The sequence below is a fragment of the Mustela nigripes genome, chromosome 4 (assembly GCF_022355385.1).
Source record: "Mustela nigripes isolate SB6536 chromosome 4, MUSNIG.SB6536, whole genome shotgun sequence".
Lineage (NCBI taxonomy): Eukaryota > Metazoa > Chordata > Mammalia > Carnivora > Mustelidae > Mustela > Mustela nigripes.
The window spans coordinates 27,056,898-27,084,018 of record NC_081560.1 but is presented as its reverse complement, the minus strand read 5'-3'; the positions used below and the strand labels follow the sequence as shown (position 1 = coordinate 27,084,018).

Genomic DNA, 27,121 nt, shown 5'->3' with positions numbered 1-27,121 from the left:
AGATAGCCTATGACTGTAATGAAGGCCAAAGTCTATGATTTCTTTCACAAACTTTCCCTAAGTCTTCTGAACTCAGGAGAAACAAGTTTAAATAAAATTCAATTGGCTTTATTTTTACTATTTGTTATTCTATATGCAGCAACCATGATTATCCCAACTTTTATTGTCACAAGGATGCGTGCACATATTATATATACATACATATATATGTGTATGTACATATATACATGCACTTTTGTACACATTATATATTATATACATACATGCATTTAATTTGCTTGGCTTTCATATGTACAATCAAGGTGGGGGGAAAGACATGCAAAGAGAAGGTTAATCTGAGAGTAAACGAACAGTTTTTTTTTTTTAAGATTTTATTTATTTATTTGACAGAAAGAGATCACAAGTAGGCAGAGAGAGAGAGAGAGGAGGAAGCAGGCTCCCTGCTGAGCAGAGAGCCCGATGTGGGACTCGATCCCAGGACCCTGAGATCATGACCTGAGCCAAAGGCAGCGGCTTAACCCACTGAGCCACCCAGGCGCCCCTAAATGAACAGTTTAAATTCAACATACAACCTAGCTAAAGACTTTAAATTCAACATTTGAGACTCTCTCATACATTGTGAGTAAGAATTAGAAAAGAAAAAAAAGGAAAGACAAAAACCTTCCTAAAGTTGTTTTTAAGATTTATACTTTATGTAACCAGACTTACTATGGTGATCCCTTTGCAATATATAAATACTGAGTTACTATGCTGTATGCTGAAACTAATACGAAGTTGTATTTCAATTATTCTTCAATTAAAAATTTTATATTTATTAACAATTTCATACTGAAAATTATAATGCAAAAAACATTAATAATAATCTACTCAATAATTTGAAAAATCATTTATTTAATAAACTAGGTTTTCGGGCGCCTGGATGGCTCAGTGGGTTAAAGCCTCTGCCTTCGGCTCAGGTCATGATTTTGGGGTCCTGGGATGGAGCCCCACATCGGGCTCTCTGCTCAGTGGGGAGCCTGCTTCGTCCTCTCTCTCTCTGCCTGCCTCTCTGCCTACCTGTGATCTCTGTCAAATGAATAAATGAAAAAAAAAATCTTTAAAACAAAACAAAACAAAAAACTAGGTTTTATATACTTCCTCGGAAAGCTCAATATTGCTAGTTTCAAAAGGCATTTTTTACTCAAAATGCATGAACCAATATTTCTAACTCCAGTTACATTACTGAAACTGAATCAACACGCCTAACTAAATGTTTGACTTCCATTACCAGGAGTCAGGAGCAGACTATATTAAAATAAAAGGAAGATCATGTTATTTTTTCTTTTAAAACATCTTTACTATTAATAAACCATAAACTTTGGGGGCAGGGAAAAATGTTAGGATTTTATATAATTCTACTCTCTACTATTACCCTAAGTGCTGCTATAAAGGCAAAAACAACAAGCTAATGATTTTCTCTCTAAATGGAATGGGTGGCCTGGATCCCATGTAAATATTTAATAACGTGAATGTTTTACTTTTTTTTTTTTTTTTTAAAGATTTTATTTATTTATTTGACAGAGAGAAATCACAAGTAGATGGAGAAGCAGGCAGAGAGAGAGAGAGAGGGAAGCAGGCTCCCTGCTGAGCAGAAAGCCCGATGCGGGACTCAATCCCAGGACCCTGAGATCATGACCTGAGCCGAAGGCAGCGGCCTAACCCACTGAGCCACCCAGGCGCCCGAATGTTTTACTTTTTTAATGCCTAAGTTATTTGGGAACTAATTAACTTTGAGCCAAACAGATTTCACAGTGTTACTGACCTCTCCAGGTGAGTGCCTTATCTGGTGGCTAGGCAGAAAAGGTGGAAGGGTGCTATTAGGTTCAGATTCCTTTCTGCTCTTTGAGCTGCACTAATAAGGAGGTCAATAGCCACATGTAGCTATTTCAAGTTGAAAACTCAGGTCCTTGGTCATACTCTAGCCACGTTTCAAACACTCAGCAGCCATCGGTAACCACTTAATAAATGGTACAGAATATGCCCATATTTAAAAAAAAAAAAAAGTTTCTTTTTTTTTTAAACTTTTTAAAAAGAGTTATTTATTTATTTATTTGACAGACAGATCACAAGTAGGCAGAGAGGCAGGGAGGGGGGGGGGGGGAGAAGGCTTCCTGCTGAGCAGAGAGCCCAATGTGAGGCTCAATCCCATAGGATCATGACCTGAGCTGAAGGCAGAGCTTAAGCCACTGAGTCACCCAGGTGCCCCTAAAAAAAAGTTTCATTGGACAGTACTTCTCTGGAAAAACCTAACGAAGAGATTTTATATAAATACTTTCTAAAGTAAGACACAGAATTTATAAGATCAAGAGTAGAACAGAGTTGGGATCATTAAACAAGGAATATTCATAATAAAAAGAATAAAATCATATTTATTCACAAAATGTCTGGCTAACTTAATGACTAAGTTTGAACAGGACATTAATTCAATTTAACTGAAATTTATTACAATTTAATTAATATTTATTACATGCTGAAAATAGAAAAACAATTAAGAGATGGTCTCTGTCTTTGATGAGTTAATAACCTAGTTAGGGAGATATGTTTTAAAAAATGACAAAGTATGCTACCAAATAAATATGTACCACCTATAATGTACCCAAATGAAAGCAGAAATCACATGCTCTGGGAAGGCTGAAAAGCAACCCTTGAATTCTCACTGGGGACAAGGTGAGGGCAGAGAATCAGAGATGTCCTAGGGAAGAAAAACGTGAGGACTAAAGCATACACTCTGGGGTAGATCCCACCACTTACTTGCTAAGTGATTTTAGGTGATTATGCACTTCTCTTCCATATCCACTTCTTGATCTCTAAAATGGGGATAATATTACTAACTTCATTTTGTGTTATAGAGTAAATCAGTTAATACATGTAAAGTGCTCTGAACAATTTCTTCATCATAGGGTGATTAAAATTAAATAAAATAATACAGAAAGTACTTAGAAAATTGCAGGTCATTGTACTTAATGTTAATTATTATGACACTGCTATTATCAGATTATTTCCAATCAGATCATTTTAAAGCTCTACTACTAGCTTATAGAAACTAGTAATTCCTGTACCCCTGGGGATAAAAATATATGCTTATAAAAAATAAAAAATTTTAAAAAAGAAAGAAAGAAAGAAAGAAACTAGTAATTAGAGGACTAATATTTCCTGTTTTTAGCAAATTGGTCAATTAAAATAAGGAGAACAGAAGAATCTTAAGCTTGCAAAAATGTGAAAGACACCCTTACACCTCTACAGACTACAAATCTAGGATCAGAATTATAACTGAAAAAGCACCTCAGTTACAGTAAATATTTTTTAAAGATTTTATTTATTTATTTGAGAGAAAGAGAGAGTAAGCGAGTGTGCTCATTTGAGCTGGGGAGGGAGCAGAGGGACAGGGATAAGCTGACTTCGCACTGTGTGGCAAAGCCCAACACAGAGTTTGATCCCAGAACCCTGAAATCATGACCTGAGCAAGAATCAAGAGCCTGACACTCAAACAACTGAGCCAGCTACACACCCTCAGTTTAAGGATGGCATCTAAAACGGGTTAGGGGGGGCGCCTGGCTGGCTCAGTTGTTTAAGCAACTGCCTTCGGCTCAGGTCATGATCCTGGAGTCCCGGGATCGAGTCCCACATCTGTCTGCTTCTCCTGCTGACCTCTCTACTCTCATGCTCTCTCTCTCTCAAATAAATAAATAATATAAAAAAAATAAAAATAAAAAAATAAAATGGGTTTAGGTCAGTGACACACCAAATAAATAACCAAGTACTACATCTCAACAGAATTTTCACTAACTTTTACATACATGATAAACCTATCTTAAGCAGGGACTGCCTGTCCCCATCCTGAATATTTCTGATACTAGAAACGCACTGCCTCTCCACAGTATTTTATATGCATTTGCACTCATTCATTAGCTCAACTAAATTGAAAGGGTGTCTTTCTTAGAATCATATTATCGCTACATTATCAAAATTATTTTAAATACTTTTTCAGGAAGGTAGAAATTGCTAATCTGTAGTATTTATATTATTTTTAGAAGAATGGCAACAGTTCTTGGCATTTCCGTTAGTCATAAACATCAGTATGACATGGTGAAAACCCCAATTAATGCATCCCCTTTTCTAATATTCACAAACCACAGGAATTTGCTTCCATTCCAACCTCCATTAACAGAAGAGAGTGTCAAGTCTTATCCGTCATCACTAAATTGACTTGGAACCTTATTCATAATGTCAATGTACAATGATCTGATTATTGTAGCTTTATCAAAATCTTAAAAGTCAGGTATGCTGGACGAACATTTTTCTTTTTTCAAGATTGTTTTGGCTATTCTAGGTCCTCTGAATTTCCATCTAAATTTTTTTTAAAAAGTGTTTCAACTCTTTCCTTCTGGGATTTTGGTTGGGACTGTGTTAAATCTATTGATCAATTTGGGAAGAATGCGTTTTGTAACAATACTGAGTTTTCCAACCTATGAACATATCTCAGTATTCATTTATTTCTATATATTTTTTATATGCTATTGTAAATGTTCCTGTTTAACATTTTTATTTTCTGGGGCACCTGGGTGGCTCGGTGGGTTAAGCCACTGCCCTCGGCTCAGGTCATGATCCCAGGGTCCTGGGATTGAGCCCCGCATCGGACTCTCTGCTCAGCCGGGAGCCTGCTTCCTTCTCTCTCTCTCTGTCTGCCTCTCTGCCTGCTTGTGATCTCTCTCTGTCAAACAGATAAATAAAATCTTTAAAAAAAAAAATTTTTTTTATTTTCTAATTGTTAACATATACAAGTATGTAGCACATTGACCTTGCATCCTGAAACCAGTTAAACCTACTAAATTCAATTATTAGCTCCAGTAGCCTTTTTTTTAATAGATTCTGTATTATTTTTTAGATTCAGTAATATTTTTATACATACAACCATGTCTTCTATAAATAATGGAAGTTTTATTTTTTTTCCTCCCTAACTTTATGCCTTTTATTATTCCTGCCTTATTTACCTAGCTTAGATTTCTAATACAATCTTGAATATTAGTGGTAAGAAAAGACATTCTATCCTTGTTTTTGATATTGGTGCGGGAAAGTATGATATTGTCACAGATGTCCTTTTTCAAATTTAGGAGGTTGCTGTTTATGCTTAGTTTTATGAGAACTTTTATCATGAATAGTATTCAATTTTGTCAGCTGTTTCTTCTGTATCTATTGAGATGATCTATAGGATTCTTTTTCTGCTTTGTTAATGAGGTACAGTACATTGATGACCCCACTTGGTCATGATGATTCTTCTTTATGATTTATAATTATTAAATGAGTAACTATTTGAAAAAAAATAAAACTCTAAAGAAAAAAATAGCATTCTACCCATTCTGCACTCCATATACAATAATTAATTGGAGGTGAAAAAATTAGAAATGAAACCTACACATAAAAAGTCAGAACCACAAAACTTCTAGAAGAAGCATTTAACTATCATTGTAACCTTGGCATAGGCAAAGACTTCTTAGAACACAAAAAGCATTTTCCGGAAAAGAAAAAAAAAGGTAAATTACCTCATCAAAACTAAAAAGCCCAACCCATCAATACACATTACTTAGAAAATAACGAGGCAAACCACAGAAAATATTTGAGGTACATAAATGGCCTTGTGTCCAGAATATATAAAGCACTCCTAAGTCATTAATAAACAGATAACTCACTAAATATATGAGTAAGAGTTGAAAAGCTACATTAAAAAACAAAGATACATAAATGAACAATAAATACATGAAAGTTACTCAACATCATTAACTGTCAGGGAAATGCAAATAAAAAAACATGCTGAGACGCTATTTCACACCAACTAGGATGGCCAAAATCAAAAAGACTGACCATACCAAGTGTTGACAAAGACGGGGAATAATTAGAAGTTCCATATACTGTTGGTCAAAGTGTAAAATGGCACTAGCCACTTAGAGAACTATCTGAAAGACTGTTATAAAAATATACATCTTCCTACAACAATGTGATTCTTCTCCTAGATATTTACCACAAAGAAATAAAAACATGCGTGACATAAAAAATTTGTACAAGAACATTCACAGAAACCTTTTAACTGTCCCAAATGGGAAATAACTTAAATATCCATCTATAGGAGAATGCATAAGTAAACTATGATATATTCCTCAATGGAACACCACCGACCAATAAAAACAAATACCTACGCAATAACACAAATGAATCTCAAAAACATGCTGTGTGAAAGAAGTCAAACAGACAAAACCTAAGCCATTGTGACAGAAATCAAAAAGTGATTTGCTAGGGATAGTGGTGAAGGGGTGGTAAGAATTAGAAAGTAACTGGTTGGACAGAGACACAGAAACTTTATAAGGTATTAAGAGATACTCTTTTATTTTTTTTTAAAGATTTTATTTATTTATTTGACAGAGATCACAAGTAGGCAGAGAGGCAGGCAGAGAGAGAAGGGGAAGCAGGCTCCCCGCTGAGCAGAGACTTTGCAGGGATGCAGAGCTCCTTCCCAGGACCCTGAGATCATGCATGACCTGAGCTGAAGGCAGAGGCTTTAACCCACTGAGCCACACAGGTGCCCCTTAAAGAGATATTCTTAATCTTTGTTTTTTTAGGGGGGTGCTTGTTACACAAGTGTATCACATGTCAAAATTCATCAATTTTAGTATTTAGGTATATAAATCTGTTTTATTGTTATGTAAATTATACCTCAATTGTTTTAAAAGTGAAAAATACCTTACCCTGATGAGTTTTAAAAACAAACTGTCAAATTACTTCTATGTGTGACACAAAGTTGTTTGCAAGGTGACTAGACAAAAAGGGAAAGTTGTAACAATAAATATTAACACAACTTTCTTACTTGCTTTATTCAAGAAAAACCCATAAAATCCTACTTTGTTATACTTATTTTCTCATTCATTCACTTTTTAAATTTTTATTTGATCTTTCCCCAAGATTTTAATTAAATTCAAATTGATTAATATATAGTGTAGTATTAGTTTCAGGAATAGACTCTAGTGATCCATTATATAACACCAGTGCTCCTGACAAGTGCCCACCTTAATGCCCATTCACCCATTTACCCCATCTCCCCAACCTCCTACCCTTGACCCTCAGTTTGTTCTCTATAGTTGAGAGTCTCTTATGGTTTGGTCCCTCTCTACTTTTACCTTATTTTAATTTTTCCTTTCCTTCCCCTATGTTCATCTGCTTTATTTCTGAAATTCAACATAAGTGAAATCATATGATATTTGTCTTTCTCTTACTTTGCTTAGCATAATATACTCTAGTTTCATCCATGTCATTACAAATGGCATGATTTCATTCTTTTTGGATAGCTGAGTAACGTTCCATTGTATATCTATATACCATTTCTTCTTTATCCATTTATCAGCTTAAAGATATTTGGACTCTTTCCATACTTTACTGTCGATTCATTCACTATCACTTTAAAATTGAAAAATCTCTAATACTTAAGAAAAATCATTTCCAGGACTCAGGAAAATCACATTTAAGAAATCAGAACATTTTTATGGAATTAAATTTAAAAAACTATTGCTATTTATATTTGTTTAATGTTACTTAGTATTAATGGCCCCATAGGTAGGCTTACATAGCAATTGGGCACTTTCAAGAACTACAAAGAATACACTAGATTATCATAATAAAAGGGACAAGGACAGCATAATTTGGCAATATAAAGTCAAATTTTAAGTACACTTATCCCTTTAAGCAACTCTATTTCTTTGAAATTATCACAGTAAAACAACAGATCAAGACAGATGGAATATATGTATACACACAAATATTAGGGAGAATACTAGCAGAAATAAAAAGAAAAAAGAAAAGAGAAAATTAACTATCTATTCTAGGAAGTTGGTCAATCTTCTTTGACGTGTCCCTTCCACTGAAAACAGTATACTTACTAACATGAAACAATGTTAATAAAAAATTAGTATCTATATTTGTCTTGGGGTGTTTGCTGAGAGTAAGTACACCTTTTTATTTATTATCCAGTAATTCATGAAAAACAAAACCTAGAAGGATATATACAAAAATATTAATAAGAGCTTTTTCTGGGTGATGGGGTTTATAGATAATTTTCCATTTTTATGATTACTACCCAGTGAACTGCTTAAGTATGCACTCCCCAGTAGACAGAGTAAGTGAATCACATAAGCAATTTCAAATTTTCAAGTAGCCAGTATGTAAATAAAGAGTAGATAAAATAAATTTTAATAAATTTAACTGAAAATATTTCTTAAACTGTCATTTCAGCATGTAATCAATATTAAAATCTTTTTTTTTTTTTAAGTTTATTTATTTAAGGGATGCCTGGGTGGCTCAGTGGATTAAGTGTCTGCCTTCAGCCCAGGTCATGATCTCAGAGTCCTGGGATCAAGCCCCACATCAAGCTCTCTGCTCAGCAGGGAGTCTGCTTTTCTCTCTACCTCTGCCTGCCACTCCCCCTGCTTGTGCTCTCTGTCCAATGAATAAATAAAATCTTAAAAAAAAAAAAAGTTTATTTATTTAAGCAACTCTATACCCAACATGGGGCTCAAACTCACAACCCCGAAATCAAAAATCACATACTCTTCTGACTGAGCTAGCCAGGCATCTCAATATTAAAATCTTAGTGAAATATTTTGCATTCTTTTTTGTACTAAGTCTTAGTCTTAGTCTTAGAAATCCAGGGTGTATACCATAGTTACTGTACCTATCAATTTGAACTAATAATACTTCAAGTGCTCAACAGTCACATGTGGTTAGTGGCTACCAGGTACATTATCAGACAGTGAAGGTCTTAATTTCTATAATAAACACTATATTTTTAATGGAAAGGAGAAGTCATTTTTTAAATAATCAGTCACTTGACTGCTATCAGAGACCTTTTCCCAAAGTCTCACACCTGAATATTACATAATTTTTTGAGTTATTCATACTGTTTCCTAGTATTCTGTGGGAAAATTCTGTTTTTAGAAATGAACAGGTTGGTCTGAGCTCATGGAAGAAAGGTACAATACAAAAATTAAAAATGTAGCACTAGCAGTCTTTCAGTATAGAAGTAGGTGTATGCATAAAACCAGTTCCCTGATTTCTACATGTCCTAAACAGTAAATTCCTGATAGTTAAATTCAGTACATATTAACTGCTTAGCTATATACTATGAACATTATTTCAAGGTCTTTTAATGTGACATTAAAATTATGCACAGTATGTTTAATCGAATAAAGAATTAAAATAACTTCTGCTTCAGAAACTTCTCTGAGTTCTCCTAAAAAATAAGAAAAAGATCATAATCATTAGATGCATCAAAACAGGCTTGAAAAATTAAGGATTCATTCAGTATTTAAGTAAACCTAAGAATTCCTACCAGAGGAATTTCTCCTCCTATCAGAAGTAAGAACTGCATCAAATGTCTCAAAAGCCATACAAACAAGAGAGTGGCGTAAGATATTTAAAGTGCTAAAAGAAAAACCCACCAATCTACAATTCTGTATTCAGCAAAATTAGCCTCAAAAGTGGTTAAGTACTTTTTAAGACAAACAAATTCAATTTGTTCCCACTAGACAAGAAGCCTACCTACAATAAGTACTAAAAATTCGTTAGAGGGAAGTAAATGAAATGTCAGAAACATGAATATACTTGTAAGAAGAAAGGGTTAGAGAAAGAATAAATGAAGGTTAAATAAAATCTTTTTTCTTATTTTTAACTGCTCTAACACATAACAGCACCAATGTATTTAGTGATTATGGTTTATAGATCAGCAAAATGAATGAAAGCAATGTTATAAGGGATGACATGGAAGAATTGGGAGTACTCTGTCATAAGGTACTTACACTAGCCATGAGGCAATACTGTTACTTGATATTAGACTTAGACTGACTATAAATGTATACTGCAGGATGTAGGGGAGCCACTAAAAAAATTTTTTTAAGAAATACAATTGATATGTTGAGAGGAATTAAAATGGAATCATATAAAATGCTCAATTAAAACCAAAAGCTTGGGGCACCTGGGTAGCTCAGTCAGTTAAGCCTCCAACTCCTGGTTTCAGCTCAGGGCACAATCTGGCACTCCAGAGAGAGGGAGCATGTGCACATGCTCCCTCTCTCTTTAAAATAAATAAATAAATATCTCTAAAAAAGACAAAGCAGAAAAAGAGCAGAAGAAGAAAAAATGAAACACTGAACAAGGGCAACAAATAGAAAAAAACAATATAGTAGACCTTAATCCAATTATATCAGTAATCACTTTAAATGTAAGTGGTCTAAATATACTAATTAAAAGGGAGTGACTGTCAGAGTGGATTAAAAAGGAGAGCCAAGTGTATGTTGTTTACCCAAAAAATAAATAAATAAAAATAAAAAATTTAATTATAAAGACAGATAATTAAAAGCAAAGAGAAAAATATTCTATGCCAACACTACATGAAAGAAAGCTGGAGTAGCTATATTAATTTTGGGCAAAGCATACTTTAGAGTGGGACACTTGGGTGGCTCAGTCAGTTAAGCATCTGCCTCCCACTCAGGTCATGAGGATAGAGTCCTACATCGGGCTCCTTGCTCAGCAGGAAACCTGCTTCTTCCTCTCCCTCTGCCTGGTGCTCCCCTGCTTGTACTCTCTTTCTCTGACAAATTGGAAGGAAAAAAAAAAAAAAGCAGGCTTTAGAGCAAGGAAGATTGTCAGGAATAAAGAGGGACATTACATAATGATAAGGAGACCAATTCTCAGGAAGATATAACAATATTTAATAGTCTGCATTTAACAACAGAGCATTAAAATACATGAGGCAAAAGCTGACAGAACTGCAAGAAAAAACAGATGAATCCACTATTTAAGCTGGAGACTCCAGCAGTATTCAAGCAATAACTGACAGATCTAATTGGCAGAAAATCAGTGAGGACTCAACACTATTATTCGTTGGTAAGCTGGATCTAGTTCACATTTATAGAATACTTCATTCAACAGCAAAATATACATCTCTCTCAGGTCCACATGGAATAATCACCGAGTGAGAGACAATTCTGGGCCATAAAACACAACTTAAATTTAAAAGAAGAGAGGAGTACCTGGGTGGCTCAGTCAGTTAAGCAACTGCCTTTGGCTCAGGCCATGATCCCCAGGTTCTGGGGCTGAGCCCCATGTATGGCTCCCTGCTAAGCAGGGAGTCTGCTTCTCCCTCCCTGCTCCCCCCCCCACTCCAATCAGGATCTCTCTCTTTCAATAGTAAATAAAATCTTTTTAAAAATAAAAATTAAAAAATAAAATAACAAATCATGCAAAGCAGACAACAATGTGGAAATCAATAAAAGAAATTTTCAAAATATTTGGAGTTAAACATATTGCTATATAACACAGGATTTAAAAGGGTTTTGAGAAATTAATTTTTAAAAATTATTTACTTATTTGTTTGAAAGTGAGAGAGTGGGGAGAGAGAGCGAGCGTGCACACAAATGGTGGAAAGGGGCAGAGGGAGAGGGAGAAGCAGACTCCCCACTGAGCAAGGAGCCCTACACAGGGCTCAATCCCAACCCTGGGACCACGACCTGAGCCAAAGGCAGATGCTTAAACAACTGAGGCATCCAGGTGCTCCAAGTCTTGAGAAATTTAAAAAATAATGTGGAGTTAAATGAAAATATAACTTAGCAAAATTTGTGGCATGAAGCAAAAACAGCACTTAGAGAGAATTTATAGCACTGAATGCACATAAAAGTGAAAAAAAAAAAAGGGCAACAGTCACATTAAACCATTAAGGAGAGTGTTATATGAAGCCTAACTGTACTGGAGGCTTAGAGGGGTAAAAGAGTATTTTAACTTTTAATGCTGTATAGTGCACTGTGTATGTGTATGTTTTAAACAATGAGTATAAGTGGACATTACTTTTACACTCTAAAACAACTTTAAATGGCTAATACATATGATAAGAAAATCATAAAACTACAGAATGAATTAAGAACTAAATAGTAAATAAAAGACTTGTTTTCCAATGGGAAGCCATAATATGTCAATTCTTCCTAACTTAATCTACAAATTCAATGCTATTCCAAATCAAAGCAAATATTTTCTGGGGGACAGAGATGGTAGGTAAGTCTTAAAAAAATACAAAGCATAGGCACATAAAAATAGCCAGAAGATACTGAAAAGGAGAGTAATGAGGGGCTTAATGATAATCAAACTCTACCATCATTATAAAGTTACATTCATTAAAATTTCTCTAATAGGCAAAGAAATAAATAAATAGAAGAGAATGCAAAAATACATGTAAGTACATCTGGAAATTTAGTAAATAATAAAGGTTGCATTTCAAATAGATGAAAGAAAAAACTGTTCAATAAATGGTATTGGGACAACTAGCCATTTGTAAAAATATAAAGCTGGATTTCTTCTATACTCATTTTCCAAAGCTATTTCCAGAAAGATTGAAGATAAAATGTTCAAAATATAACCACAAAGGTAAGAAAATTGAGAAAATATTTTTGCAATTCTAAGCTAGGGCAGTATTAAGTGAAAGCTTGGAATAATAGAAAAGATTATTATATCTAACTATACAAAACTTCAAATCCCATGCAGTGAACAGAAATACCAAGTATACTTCTGCTAAAGATAAATGACAAATTGCAAAAAAAAAAAAGAAAAAGAAAAAGAAAAAAAAAACACCTGTAATATACAGTAACTATCCCTAAAGAGTTCTTCAAATAACTACGGGGGGAAAAAAGCCCAATAGAAAAACTGGTCTAAAGACAAGAATAATTCACAGAAGTATCAATAACCAGACATGAAAAAATATTTAACTTCACTAAAAACTACAAATCAAATACGATTTTTTTTTTTTTTTTGGCCAGTATAACTGTCAAGATGGAAATGATTTTGAAATACTAATATTGGTAAGAATATATGGAGTTCAGAAACAACTGCTTTGGAAGACAATCCAGCGGTATGTATTAAAATATATATAATTATTTTATTTATTTTACTTTACTTATTTATTTGAAAAAGAGAGAATGAGAGTGAGAGAGAGAGAGAACAAGAAGGGAAGGGTCAGAGGGTCAATCAGAGGCTTCTCAGAGGCTGAGCAGGGAGCATGGATGGGGACTCAATCCTGGGACTCCAGAACCATGACCTTGAGCCAAAGGCAGTAGCTTAACCAACTGAGCCACCCCGGCGCTCAGTACACTTTCTAAAGATTTTATTTATTCATCTGACAAGGAGAGAGCACAAGCAAGGGGAGCAGCAGGCAGAGAAAGAGGGAGCCTGATGTGGGACTGATCCCGGGGCCCTGGCTGGGCTCATAACCTGAGCTGAAGGCAGACGCTTATCTGAGCCACCTAGGTGTCCCTATAGCACTTTTTCTAAAGGCAAAAACTTGGAAAGTAAAAAATACCTAACGTCCAGGACTGAATTATGTCTCCTTAAAAGATATATTGAAGTTCTAATACCTGTATCTACAAATGGACCTTACTTTCAAAGTGCGGCTTTGCAAAGTGTAACAACGTTAAAATGAGGTCATTAGGGCTGACATTAATCCAATGACTGGTATCCTTATAAGAGAAAACACAGACAGGTAGAGAACACCATGTGATTACATAGGTAGAGATTAGAGTCATGAATCTCTAAACCAAGGAACATCAAGGATTGCCAGCAATGCCAGAAGCTAAGAGAGAGGATGAGACAAATTCTCTCAGTGCCTCCAGAAGGAACCAACTCTGCAAACACCCTGATTTCTGACTGCTAGCCTCCAAAGTAAGCAAGAATACATTTGCCTTTTAGGCTACCTCGTTTGTGATACTTCATTATGGTAGCCCCAGAAAGTTAATACACTTATCAACAGTTACAGTAAGTTACAAGAAACTCAGAAAACAGAGGATGTATAAAAAAAAAAAAAACAACTATGCAATAGATATAAATGAAGATGGAAATATATGAAAGATATATTAATATAAGTGAAAAAATTAAGTTTCAGAACAGCATGTATAATACCATTTTTCAGATAAATTAAAGAGAACATCTTTCCCTCCAACTACTCACTGAAATCCACCCTTCTCAAATACTGGCCAAGTCAAATATGGGTTAGACTAGTTCCCTCTGTGATCCTGACCTGCACTGACACCTTCATAGACTGAATTCACTCCCAAGGCCTCAATAATCAACACTGCAAAGGAATCCAAAAGCTCTACTCCTACAGTCTCTACTATCTAACCATTACTATCAGGAGTTTCTGTTGTCATCTGGAATTCATACAGCCAACTAAACATTGCCATTTTTTTCTTCAAAATATTTTTATTACACAGCCATGGCACGGCAACTAGATTTCATCTTTGCAAAACCTGGACTGATCGGTAGTAGCCACCTATAGGGATATGCTAAGTATTCAGAGGCCATATGTGGACATAGTAGGAAAAAATGCTATGAGTGGTAGGTGGTGTCTGCCATGTGCACAAAGACCATGGATTTACTATACATCATAACCCTTCTTTTGTTCCAGATGCTGCTACAATTCAGGTTCCTAAGCCAGGCCAGGTCAGCTGAAATAATGAATATGAGAATGTTTACTAAACTTTAAACCATTACTGAATTATTTCTACTACGAATGTAATTTCTAGCTTTCCCCATCTCTAGATCCTTCCAGCTTGATACTTTTTGAATCAAAGATCTTTTTGACCTCATACTACTTAAGAACTAAAGCTCAACATCTGAAGGTCAAGGTCCTTCAAAATCTGGCCTCAACTTACCTTTCAAACTTATCATTTATTGTGTTCTCAAGCAAACACCATTCTAGCCAAGCCAGTCTATTTAATATTTCCTAATACTCTTGCAAATGTTATAGTCTGAACTTACGTATTTCCCTCAACTTGAACTGAGTTGCTTCCTTGTTCCTGACAATTTGAGGACATTTTAAGTCCGCATGTTTAAGCCCCACAATGATGTACCAAAACCCATGGTAATCTAACTTCCCTCTTTATTATTTAAATCTTTAGTATGGGCTGGCTTGTAAAACGTATCTTTTTGTGCATGATTTTTGTCTTCCCCAGCTAAGGAATAAGGACTGAATCTTCCTCACTCCTTTCATGTATTCTAAGATACTGAGAGGATGTTATGTTCTCAGTAAGTCCTCGGTACTTGATCATGATGACATTTCATTAATAAAAAGAGAGGAAATCATCTGGGTTTCTAACTAGCTTTATGAATTACATACAAACCAATCAACTCCTTCACTATAATGAAAATTTCTTAGGTATTTAAGGATCCTCTAATATTTTACGGCAACAGAAGTATTCATCACAGTGGAGGAACAATATCTCTTAAAATTTTTTTATTCTAGAACCAAAGACATGACAAATAAACAATTTCACCTCTATCTTAATAATTAAAAATACTAGATTTAGCTTCTCCAAATCTAATATAAAATTTAACTTGAAAATGAAACTTGAAAAACATTTCATTGTCCAAAGACTACTGTATGTTTAGCTTATGATAATTTTGATCGCATATCATTTTTAATAGCATTTTATATTCCTAGGTATCTCTCATATTTCCCTTTTGTTTGAGTTTATTTGGTGTTCAAAGAGCACCCCTTTCACAAAGACAGGTTTCTATAGTAATGTTCAGATCAAGTTAAAAATAAGTTTAAAAAATCACTATGGCAGAGGAACCAAGGGGCCAAGGTAACTTTTCTAAAGGTGGCTTTTCTAGATTTCCCTCTTCAATAGTATTCTAAACGCAATTATTTGGTCTCTTTAAAAAAGGGTCATAATTCCTCCACAAAACATTAACTCCAAAGTGAAACTATTAGTCTAATTAATTTCACTCTCCTATATTGATATTATAGTTATTAATCCTCCACTATTAAGAATGCTGATAGAGATACGATAGATGTAACAAATAAAAACAGGATATATTTCTCTTACATGTATTTATGAAGAGTTAAATACACAAAATGTCTTCTAATTACTAATACATAACCACTTAAAAGTACTACACTGTTCACTCATACACCACTGAGAGTCACAGTTACAGTTAACAATATATATTACAGTGGACAAGAATGTATGAACTTGCTTTGCTTCCAAAACCTTTAGTGAAAGTGACCTCTATCCTGGGTTCTATAAACTCCCAGACAGATCAACTTTCAATTAATAACCTCTATCCGCTCTTTTATACCTCAACTTTGAATTAGTTTCTTTAAAATGACCAAGCCAATGGGCGCCTGGGTGGCTCAGTTGGTTGAGCAACTGCCTTCGGCTCAGGTCACGGTCCTGGAGTCTCGGGATCGAGTCCCGCATGCGGCTCCCAGCTCCATGGGGAGTCTGCTTCTCCCTCTGACCTTCTCACCTCTCATGTCCTCTCTCACTGTCTCTCTCTCAAATAAATAAATAAAATAAAATAAATAAAATAAAATAAAATAAAATGACCAAGCCAAGTGTGCCTGGGTGGCTCAGTGGTTAACTGTCCACCTTCAGCTCACGTCATGATCCCAGGGTCCTGGGATAGAGCCCTACATTGGGCTCCCTGCTCTCAGCAGGAAGCCTGTGTCTCCCTCTTCCGTTCCCCCTACTTGTGTTCCCTCTCTCGCTGTCTCTCTGTCAAAACATAAATAAAAATATTTTAAAATAGTATTAAAATAAATAAATAATAGAAATAAAATAAAATAAAATGACCAAGTCAGTTCACTATAACTGCTGAATCTCACACTTAAACAAAAACTTTTTTAAACTCTTCTTTACCTTCTTTCACATGCTTCCCCAAACAACCAGAACACTTTAGAAGTGGCAGGTACTCCAAGTGCTATACATACATTATAGCATTATTCTCTGAAATCCTTGAGTAAGCCCATTTTACAAATCTAGATAGACATTAAGGCTCATATTGGCTAAGAAATTTGACAATAAGCTAAGAATTACAAGAAATAGGATTTATAACCCAAATCTGCTAGATTCTTCTAAATCTCCTCCTATACTTATAGTTTATCCCATATGACACACACTTTTATAATCACCTTTTCCCTCCATACTAGACAAGGTTGCCTTCTCTGCCTCGTATATTCCAAATCCCGTAAGTATTAACCTTCTTTCTCTTCCAAAACTCAAGGTGAAATATATTCTCAGCCCTAACTTCCCACCAGTGCTGCCTTAATTCAGGCCTTCATCAAAACAATGACCCTACTAGGCACCTCTTCCTATAAACCTATTGTAGAATTTAAAACAGAAAGTAACTATTGGGATAGCTACTATTACCACCTGTATTCAGCATCTGACTTAAACCATTCTGGGTTTTGTTTTTTTTTTTTAAGATTTTATTTATTTATTTGACAGATCACAAGTAAGCAGAGAGGCAGACAGAGAGAGAGAGGAGGAAGCGGGCTCCCTGCGAAGCAGAGAGCCTGATGTGGGACTCAATCCCAGGACCCTGAGATCATGACCTGAGCCAAAGGCAGAGGCTTAACTCACTGAGCCACCCAGACGCCCAACCATTTGTTCTAATAGAGGAAGATTTAAGTACAAATACAACCTGCATCAGAAACTGAAGACTTTAACAACCTGACTGAACAATGAGAAATACTAAATGAGCTCCTAAGGAATAAAAGAGTTAGCAAGTATAATTAATTAATAAGTGGTCAGTGATCTGTACACTAGATGTCATAAAAATTATAGAAAACTACATAGGCATAAGGTCTAATCTCCCAAAATTACATACAGGGTGAGAAAACAAACCAAAAAACTAACAAAAGAATATAAGCAAGTTAAAACAAGTACTGAGGAATCAAAAGAAATGAAAATTAAAGATGGTTAATAAAAATGGCTCCTTAAACACCACTAAATCTTGTAATAAACCAGGTCAGCATGGTAGAAATAAGCAGCAGTCAATATTACTAACCTCAACCCAAAGATGGTTGTAGAGAGCTAGTGTAAGATTTTACTTTTCCCAATCCTGAATTTCTTTTTCAGGACTACATATACTAAACCTCACTTGGCAAGATGGCATATACTCTACAGAAAGTAAGTTAAATCACAGTACAACAGAACTAACTACAAAATAAGACCTGTCAGCCTTTTTTTTTTTTACAGATTTTATTTATTTAATAATAATATCTTGCACAGAGATAGTGTGAGAGCACAAATGGGGAGGAGAGGGAGCAGGAGGTCCCCTGCTGAGCAGGAAGCCTGAGGTAGAGTCCATCCCAGGACCTGAGCAGAAGGCAGAGGCTTAACCCACTGAGCCAGCCAGGTACCCCAAGAGCTGATAATCTTGATGGGTTTTTTGATAATCTTGTTTTTAAACTCTTAATTGTTCTAAGAAAATACCCCAGCTAATGAACTGCATCAGAACTACTTAAGTAAAAATACTTAACATATACTGACTTATTATACATAACTTTAAGTGAAACCTCATCTTTCACAAAATCTGTTCTTTAAAACTGTGGCAAAATAGATTTAAGATTCACCTCTTCCATCAAACCAATCACCAACATGGAGTCTAATACAAGGCATATTTCCACTTAGTTAAGTATGCATGTCTCTGCATACTTTTTCTGCTGGTGGTTATACCTGACTTTAACCTAATTCTCTTCCCTCACCCACTAAATCTAAGTGGAATGAAATCCTACTAAAAGACTTTTTAATTGCCCTGGAATTCCTACCAGCAGTGCCTTAATTTAGGCCCTCAAATCTCATGTACACTACTGTTAAATACTTACCTGATCTCCTTTGTCTCCACTCTTACAACCGTCAATCGACCTTCTATAGCACCTTCAACTTTCCCCCCAACTTTCTAACAGTCATACCTGATCTTGTGTACTAACCAGTACAAAACTTCATCAACTGTATCTCTCTCTTACATCTATGAAATACCTTATTAGAGATAGTCTATACTAAAACAAACAAGACAAAACAAAACAAAAAAATCTTTTTTTTAAATTTAAACTTAATTCACAAAATACACACCCAAGAGTAAAGGGAAACAAACATTTCAAATGTGTTTCAGGATTATCCTATCAGAAAACAGTAAATTTCATATATGTTAAAGTCTCCTGTTAAGCCTGCTAAAAATAGAAATGCCCCAAGTTCCACTTCAGACTCACTGAATATTATCTAGGAATGCCAGCTAGCAATATTTGTAAACTCTACAATGTTTCTAATGCATACCTAAATTTGAGAACCAAACAGAAATCCTCCTTGCTCCGTAACAAACTACTAGTAGGCCTCCAACTTTCCAAGATGTCTCATTTCTCTCATCAACCTGGGAGCATATACTAATCTTAAATAGTCAGGTATCACCCAACCTAAAAAATATAATTCATCCTCTTTTAACTCCTAAACTTAAAAAAAAAAAAAAAAAAAAAACCACCATCCTTATATTTACATATGGTCCTCCTAATCCATAAAATCATCCCATCAGACAGTATCCCTATTTTAGAAATGAGAAAATCAATTCTATCACAAGAAGTAAAAAAAAAAAAAAAAAAAGAAAGAAAGAAAAAGAAAAGAAAAAAACAAGAACAAAACTTGTCCTAAGTGACCAAATGAGTTTGAACTCTGATGTGCTGACTACAAGCCAAGACATTCTGCACTGTGACATGCAGCATCTTACACATCATTCTGAAGTACTGACTTACTCATCAGTTTACTTACTTGTTTCCCTTTTGAGACAGTGAAGCTCCTTGAGGGCAGGCATCTCCCCTGATTTTGACCTCAACATTTAGTTACTCAATATATATTTGTTGAGTCAAAGAAGGAATGCAGCTCCTCCAGAACTGGGACTATATAACTACTTATGTTTCATTCCTTGAACGCTTAGATATGGCTCTGAATACATTTCTTCCTTAAGAAATCTGGTCTGACTTGTAAACGTTATTGCTGATTTTTTTTAAATGATATAACCTATTTCACTATTATTTTAAGCTAAAAAAAAAAAACTGCAAGTCAGCAAAGAAGAAAAAAAAGATCGTTCAAAAAATTAAAATAGTCTTACTTTACTCAAGTAACTGGAGACTTCAAATATTAAAAGTTAATCTTCACAATAATTTCATACCACTAGAGTGTGGTTTTAAATGACAAATTCAAAAGGTAAAGGTGATGAATAATAGATGGCATAAAGATATTGAGCAATGAATACTGATGGCTCATTCTGCAATCCACTTATGCTAACCAGAAAGCAAAACTATCTCAATGACAGTATTCTTCCACATCTTTTTTTTGAAACCAGTAAACATTACAGGTAAGCACAGAGCAATTAGTCAGTGCACTCGTGTTTAAATGTAACGTCCTTCCTGCCTAAAGTTAATGTGTCTGGTATGTAAAACATAATACAACTACTTCCTTTCTGACACAGATTACATAGCAAATAAAAATAAACCAGTGAAATTTTAATTTTTTTTCATTTGCAGATAATGTAACATTTAAAGAGCTGGAGATTTTCCTAAACTGAAAATATACAAAAGTTAGTGCTGCTTTTAAGAATCTCACACTCCAATTGTATCAAGTTCTGATGGAAAAAAAAGAAGTGATTATTCCTTCTGCACGACTTTTTGAAATAAATCAATAACAAATTAAGAGAAATACCCTTCTAAAACAACATGATGTAGTGGAAAGTACAACAAACTAGGCATCAGGAGTCCAGATTTTCTAGTTCTGGTTACATTACTAAACTGCTGTGTGACTTAGGGTTCACTGGCTGTTTTCTCATTTGTTTAAAAGCAGTGGGGGTGGGGGGGGGGGACTTGATTATCCTTAAAGTCGTTTCCCAAAATATTGATTTTAAACCAGTCTTCTTATTTCATTCTTCTAATCAGCAAAATATGAAACACATCTGAATTAAATGTAATGATTCAATCTCCAAGAGGATACAAAAGGTTGACTCCTATAAAGTTAACAATTAACCCATACGGTAACTTTCCAGAAACTGTCTAATCTTAACTTCTTAAACAAGCAGACTTAGCCTAGCTTAACACTACTAAGAAAAGTTGTAAAATGGTACTGCTCTGTGGACATTTCAGTAGGGGTTTCCTGAGTCGCCGCGGCACAGACAGTGCAGGTGCTAACACGCCAAGGAGGGGAGAAAGGGACCCAAACAGCGTTTGAACAAACTCAACCACAGTTCAACCCAGCCACCGCAGTAAGATGCAGCCTGACAAGGCCTACACCACAGAGCAGAACCTCCCCACCCCCAGAAGTGCCAGCAGCCAATGTAATGAATGCTTCCGTCAACAACACACATTCCCCTTCCCACAGCAGAACTGCTTGCTCCCAACCGGCCATCTGGGGTTGGAACAGGCCGCACAGCACCAACCTAAGAATCACTCTCAGGCCCCCAAAGGCCCAGAACTACTAGAGATTGCGGTTCCCCTGCGCATGGTTGTGGGGAGAGCAGCACCTCCTCCCACCAATGGAGGAAAAAAAAAAAAAAAAGTCAGTGGGGAGGAGAGCAGAAACCAGGCCTGGGCGAGATTGCTGGAGAAATAAACGCTGGTTCTCTGCAAATGGGGATCAGTAGCATTTCCTGCCCTCATTCTGAACCGATGCACTCGACTTCATTCCCTCCTGGGATCCTAAAGGGGGATCAAATACCCCAATCTGGTCCTCTTCATTCATATCTGGGCTTCATTCCCTGACCTACCCACTCCTGAACCTCAGCCATTGTGAAAGAAGGTACCCCCAAATCAAGCAGTAGGAGGTGAAGCGAGGGCCAGTACAGAGGCCCGGTTTTTAAGATCGAGCAGCTCGTGCAAGAATAAAATCCCCTTGTGGCCTGAGAGCAAAGTTTGAACCAGCAGCAAGGGCGCAGACCCGGGCCCGGCCAGGCAGGGTTCCAGGACAGGCCTGCGGAGGTGACACTTTCCGTGCTCCCGGGCAGCTTCGGGAGGCGGCGTCCGGCGGCCCCGGCCCGCAGAGCCCGTACCCAGGGAGCCGGCCGGCTGGAGGCCTGGCCGGCAGCCGGACCCTCCCCGCGCCGCTCCCGCCTTCTTCCCCACTCCCACTTCCCGGGCCCGTGAGGTAACGTCGGGGAGGGGATGGAGACGCGGGTCTCGGCCACTGACCACACATTTCTTGCCGAGGAAGGTGAAGAGAGACTCATTCTCCTGCGGGGTGAGCAGCAAGGACCCCACGTTGGTGACCCTCCGCGGTGGCGGCGGCTGCTGCTGGCCGGAGCTCATGGTTTCGCTGGCGGGGTTGCGAGTCCAGGGCCGTCTCCGGCGAGTAGGCGAGCGCTCTTTCCCCTCTCGGTGACAGGGGTAGGAGGAGCGGAATCAGAGGCGCAGCATCTCGCAGCTCCTCGGGCGCGGGGAGGAGGAGGCCACGGGAAGGAGGAGCCAACGACGGGCCGCGCAGGGAAAGGGAAGCTCCCGGCTCCCGCCCGGCTAGGCTCCGGCCGGATGGCCGTTGTCTTCGTTCTCTGGCGACTGCGCTAAACTCCCAACTCCTCCTCCAAACCTTCTTCGGCGGCAGCAGCGGCGGCGGTGGCGGCCGCACAATCCAACATGGCAGCGGGGGCGGACGAGACCACAGGACGCAGGACGCGGGGGAGCGCGCCGGAAACGCGCGGCTGCGGGCCGGGCCCCTGAGGAGCACCCCCCCCCCACCCCACGCCGCGGCCGGCCTCGCCGCGCCGGCCCGAGGCCCCGCCCCCTTCCGGCGGGGCGCGGGCTGCGCGGTGGGACGCGGAGCTGTGATCACGCGTACCGGTCCCGGCCTCTGGCCTCGCTTCGGTGGGGCTCGGGCCCGGCGGCAGCCGCCTGCAGGGAAGAGGGGCCGCCCGCCCCCGGGCCGCGGACGCACACCTTGGCGAAGCGTCGGTAAAGACCCAGGTCCCCCCGCCCCAGAATAGCTCTTATTTGGGGGGCGCGGCAGCCGGACGTTCACATCGCGGGTCAAAAAGATCTGGAATCTGGAGACGGAAGACTGGGAAGAGGGGACGCGCTCCCTGTGCTCCTCGCCGGTTTCGGTCAGAGCCGCAGGTGCCTGGGGTTTCTCAAACTTTGTCCAAACTTCAGCAGTGGGAGTGGAGGAACAAACAGGCCTCTCCCAGTATTGTGAAAGACGGATCTTGCTGATGGAGGTTAACAAAAATCAAACGCGCTTAAAAAAAAAAATTTTTTTTTCTACCGTTTGCCTGGAGTGTTGCGTGGGATAAATGTATTTGGAACATTTAAATTCAATTTCTCTTCTCTGACGTGCCCTGAACACATTTTCCCCTGTCTTGTGAATTGGAAAATATGCCCCCCCCCTTCCCCATCTTTTTCTTTCTCTCAAACCCCAAACACTCTTGTCTTTTTATCCAAAAGAAATGCGCCCATACGGGGATGTCACACAGGAAAATAGGTAGTCTGATTTAATCCTTAGAAGAAAATCTCAAGAATTTGTGTTAAATTTGTATGCCTCAGAATATTGATAGTTACTTAGGATAACGTTCTTTGTTCAGCAAATGAAATACTAAACAAATATTGCTAAACGAGATTTCGCGCTTACCGAAACGTAAAGAATACCCTTGCAGCAATATGTATCTGACTTATCCACTTTTTTTTTTTTTTAACGATTTTATTTATTCATTTGAGAAAGAGATACCGGGAAGGGAAAGAAAATGATCAGGGGGAAAGAGAGAGAAGATGGTTCCCCACTGTGCCAGCAGCGGGATGCCGGGCTCAATCCCAAGACCCCCGGATCATGACCTGAGCTGAGGGCATTGAACCATCTGAGCCACCCAGGCGCCCCTGACATCTCCACTTTAAACATCATTTATTGTATAATCTTTACCATTGTGTTTGGTAATTATTCAATTTCAATAAACAAAGGAGTTGCCATATATTAAACCTGACCCCCATGTTACACCAGATAAAATTTGGTAACACTATTTGATGTTAACATCCCTTTAGCTTCCAATGCAAATCTCCTATGTACTAAAGAAACTGATAAGCCATGATAAATGAACTTTGGAAATACTATAAAAATTCAAAATTAAAGCGGCCCTTATGAAACTAGCTAAGATATCTAGAAAGGAAAATGAGATCATGTAGTCCTAGGAGTCCTCTTATAAAATATGGACATCTCAAAATTAAACTTGATTAGTAGTGTTAGGGGGAAAAGTGATTCAAGAAAAGCAAGCTGACTTTTTATAAAATAATTAGGTATAGAAAGGCAGAAATGTAAACCTGCAGTTGCCTCTGAATTACAAAGCTAACAGACATTACATCAGTTTGTCTCTTAAAAGTGCGGTTCCTTTAAATTAAAATCACAATGACAGCAGAAAGCAGTACAAATTTTTGAGAAATAATAGAAATCAGAGACCTAATAGTGTCAAACCTGTGAACCAGGGTAGTAACAAATACACACTTTAGATAGGCCTACGTGGAGTTCTTGTTCTGCCATGTATTTATACAACCTTATGGGCCTTGGACAAGTTGCCTGAGTCTTGATCTGTAAAATGAAAATAATTTTTATTTAATAGAGGTGTAGTATAGAGATAATTAAACCTACTTCAAACTTGTAAAATTTACCAAGAAAATAGATGTAAAATATCTGACACATAGTGGTTACTCAAATATTATTTGTTCATCATTGACCATCCTTGCCTATAGTCTTCTTGTCTTCCCTTTGCCTGTGGTCAGCTTCCCTTCTCTTAGCTAAGGATCAAAAGTTGAGTTGAAATGTGTATTTTTACCTTTGTGCTATCTAAATGTGATACTTCAAAAACTGTTTTTCGCATTTAGAACTCTGTACTTCTCCAAATATATAGTGGTGAATTATTTCTTTGTGAGCAGAATTTCGACTAAGGCTATATAGTATATCATGTGGAGTATGTATGTCCCACTATGCCAAAATTACAAATCTTTTTAAAACTATAAATCTAGAGACAGACTCATTTGCTTCTAATATTATCTTTATAATATTAAATAATATTTTATAATATTGTATTTTCTAATGTTAATTTTACTCATTAATAAAAACTGAAAGGCAGCAATTTTTATGCAGAAGGTTAGCTTTTAAAAGCTTATAGACCACCCAATTATTCTGAAGATCAGAGAGAGAGCCATGGAAGAGGGCTATGGGAAAAAGCAGGCAGCATGGAAAGCTAGTTAAGGGACATCAGCTATGAGTTAACTCCAATCATTTCACAACCTCCTGTTAACCTGGACTATGTACTATTTTAATTGCTTTTTTTTTCCTTTCAGGAAATATTAAATGTCATCTATTTCTAGGTGCAATTTTCTGTTTGCCCCTTTCTTTGTTTAGAAATGATGATGGCCCAAATCATTTCTTTAACTTTGACTCAAAATTTGAAATATGGTTATTTTGTCCACAAAATTGCAATCTAAGTTTTTTTATTTTCTACCCCTTCATTCTTATTTTTGCTTTTCTTTGGCCTTTGCCCAACTCCCTATTCTTAAAATATGGAAAATGTTACTGTGAACATTACATTGGAAATATGACTTCCTTACTCTTAGGAGCATGTGAACAAGCAATATTTGGGGTTTTCCCTTCTTAGCATGCATACAAGGATTTTATTTTTCCATGTTCATCCCGAGACCAAGCAGTAGCAGCTTGGTTTGTTTCAAAGTTCTAGCAAGTCTCTTCTTTTATTCTTGATAGCATATCCTCTATTTGGCAGAACACAAGACATCTTTCTCTCTGTTTTCTTTGGCAAGTTATTTTCTTATCTCAAATTCTTTTTACCCAGTTTGAGAGATTGGATTTGGTCCAGGAAATAAGAAGTATTCTCTTTCCCTTCCACTAAGTATCTTGAAATTTATAAGCTAGGTTAAGAAGACTGTAAGGATTTTATCTTCATGTGGGTATAAAATGCATATGCTGTATTAAAATGTCTGAAAATAATTAAGAATAAGGCAATTCTTAAATTTAATTTCTTCCATTTGACTTTCCATGACTCAGAATGTATTCTAACTACTTCTATTTTCTTCTTTCTTTGCTATGATCCTTTAAGGTAAAGTCCTTATTTTAACAGAAGACATTAGGGTAGCTTATTTATGGAAACGAGAGCATAATTTCAGATGGATTCCTTGCCATTATTATATTTTGCAAATTTCTCCTTTGTTAATCCACTTTTCTTCTCACAGATATTGTTGTTTGTATACTATTACAAGTCCTTTGAAACACCCTGTTCTCATTGCTAATGTTAATAATTTAAAATGTAGTGACACCCATCATTGTAGAGGAATGTGGAGGTAGCACACAGGATCAGTTGCATTCAGCAGCCATTGTAGCCATAATTACCAGTATTGAGTAGCTGCTTTACTTGGCAGAACTGAGTTATAGAGACAGAACAACAGTGAATCAGGATACTGCAGGGGTGATGAATGTGACTTCTACCAACCAACCTCCAAGTGCCTTGGGTTTAAAATGTTCACATTGTAAAATGTCTCTATTCATGTTTATGTAAATGTTGCACACAGCAGTGTGCAAAAGAATTTGTCCTAGTACTTTCTCTCATTAAATGCTGAATGTTTTGTTTTTCATCAACTAAAATCTTAAAAAGCTAGCAAACTTATTTTCCCTTCCCTCTTCCTTTTATTTTTATTTTTTTAGAGAGGAGAGGGGGGGGGGGGCAGAGGGAGAGAGAGAATCTTAAGCAGGCTCCACACCCAGCACATATCACAATAGGGGGCTCAATCTCACAACCCTGAGATCATGACCTGAGCCAAAATCAAGAATCAGAGGCCAACCAACTGAGCTACCCAGGTGCCCTTTCCGCTTCCTTTTAAATTCCTTTTGAGTATAAGCCTCTTTGGGGCTTACTTTTTAAAGAATTAGATAGCTTATTTACAATTCGTTCTAATTTCTTACTGATATTAGTAGAAAACTGAATTCTTACTCATGCTAGTGAATTATAGTGGTAGTCACCACCACTATATGGCATAATCTCCAGATGCCTAATATATACCTGATGTAAGAAAGATGACATTAGGGATTGAAGCTGACAGCCAGGAAGGAATTCTTGAGACATCTTTGGTGCAAAAAGGTGATTTTATTAAAGCATGGGGACAGGACCCTTGGGTAGAAAGAGCTGCACTGGGGTCATGAGGCATGGCCCATTATATACTTTCAAGTTGAGAGGGGGTTAGGGATAGCATAAGTCT

The 27,121-nt window shown here is 37.1% G+C and overlaps 1 protein-coding gene across 1 annotated transcript in view; it reads right to left on the bottom strand.

The window, feature by feature from the left end:
- The window catches only part of WASL (WASP like actin nucleation promoting factor), a 73,741-nt gene extending 51,119 nt beyond the window's left edge, over positions 1-22,622 (bottom strand). Inside the window, exon 1 of the mRNA XM_059396483.1 lies at positions 22,070-22,622. Within this exon, the coding sequence (XP_059252466.1) occupies positions 22,070-22,186 (117 nt within the window). The 5' untranslated portion in view covers positions 22,187-22,622. The remainder of the gene's footprint in view (positions 1-22,069) is intronic.
- Between the last annotated feature and the right edge of the window lie 4,499 nt (positions 22,623-27,121).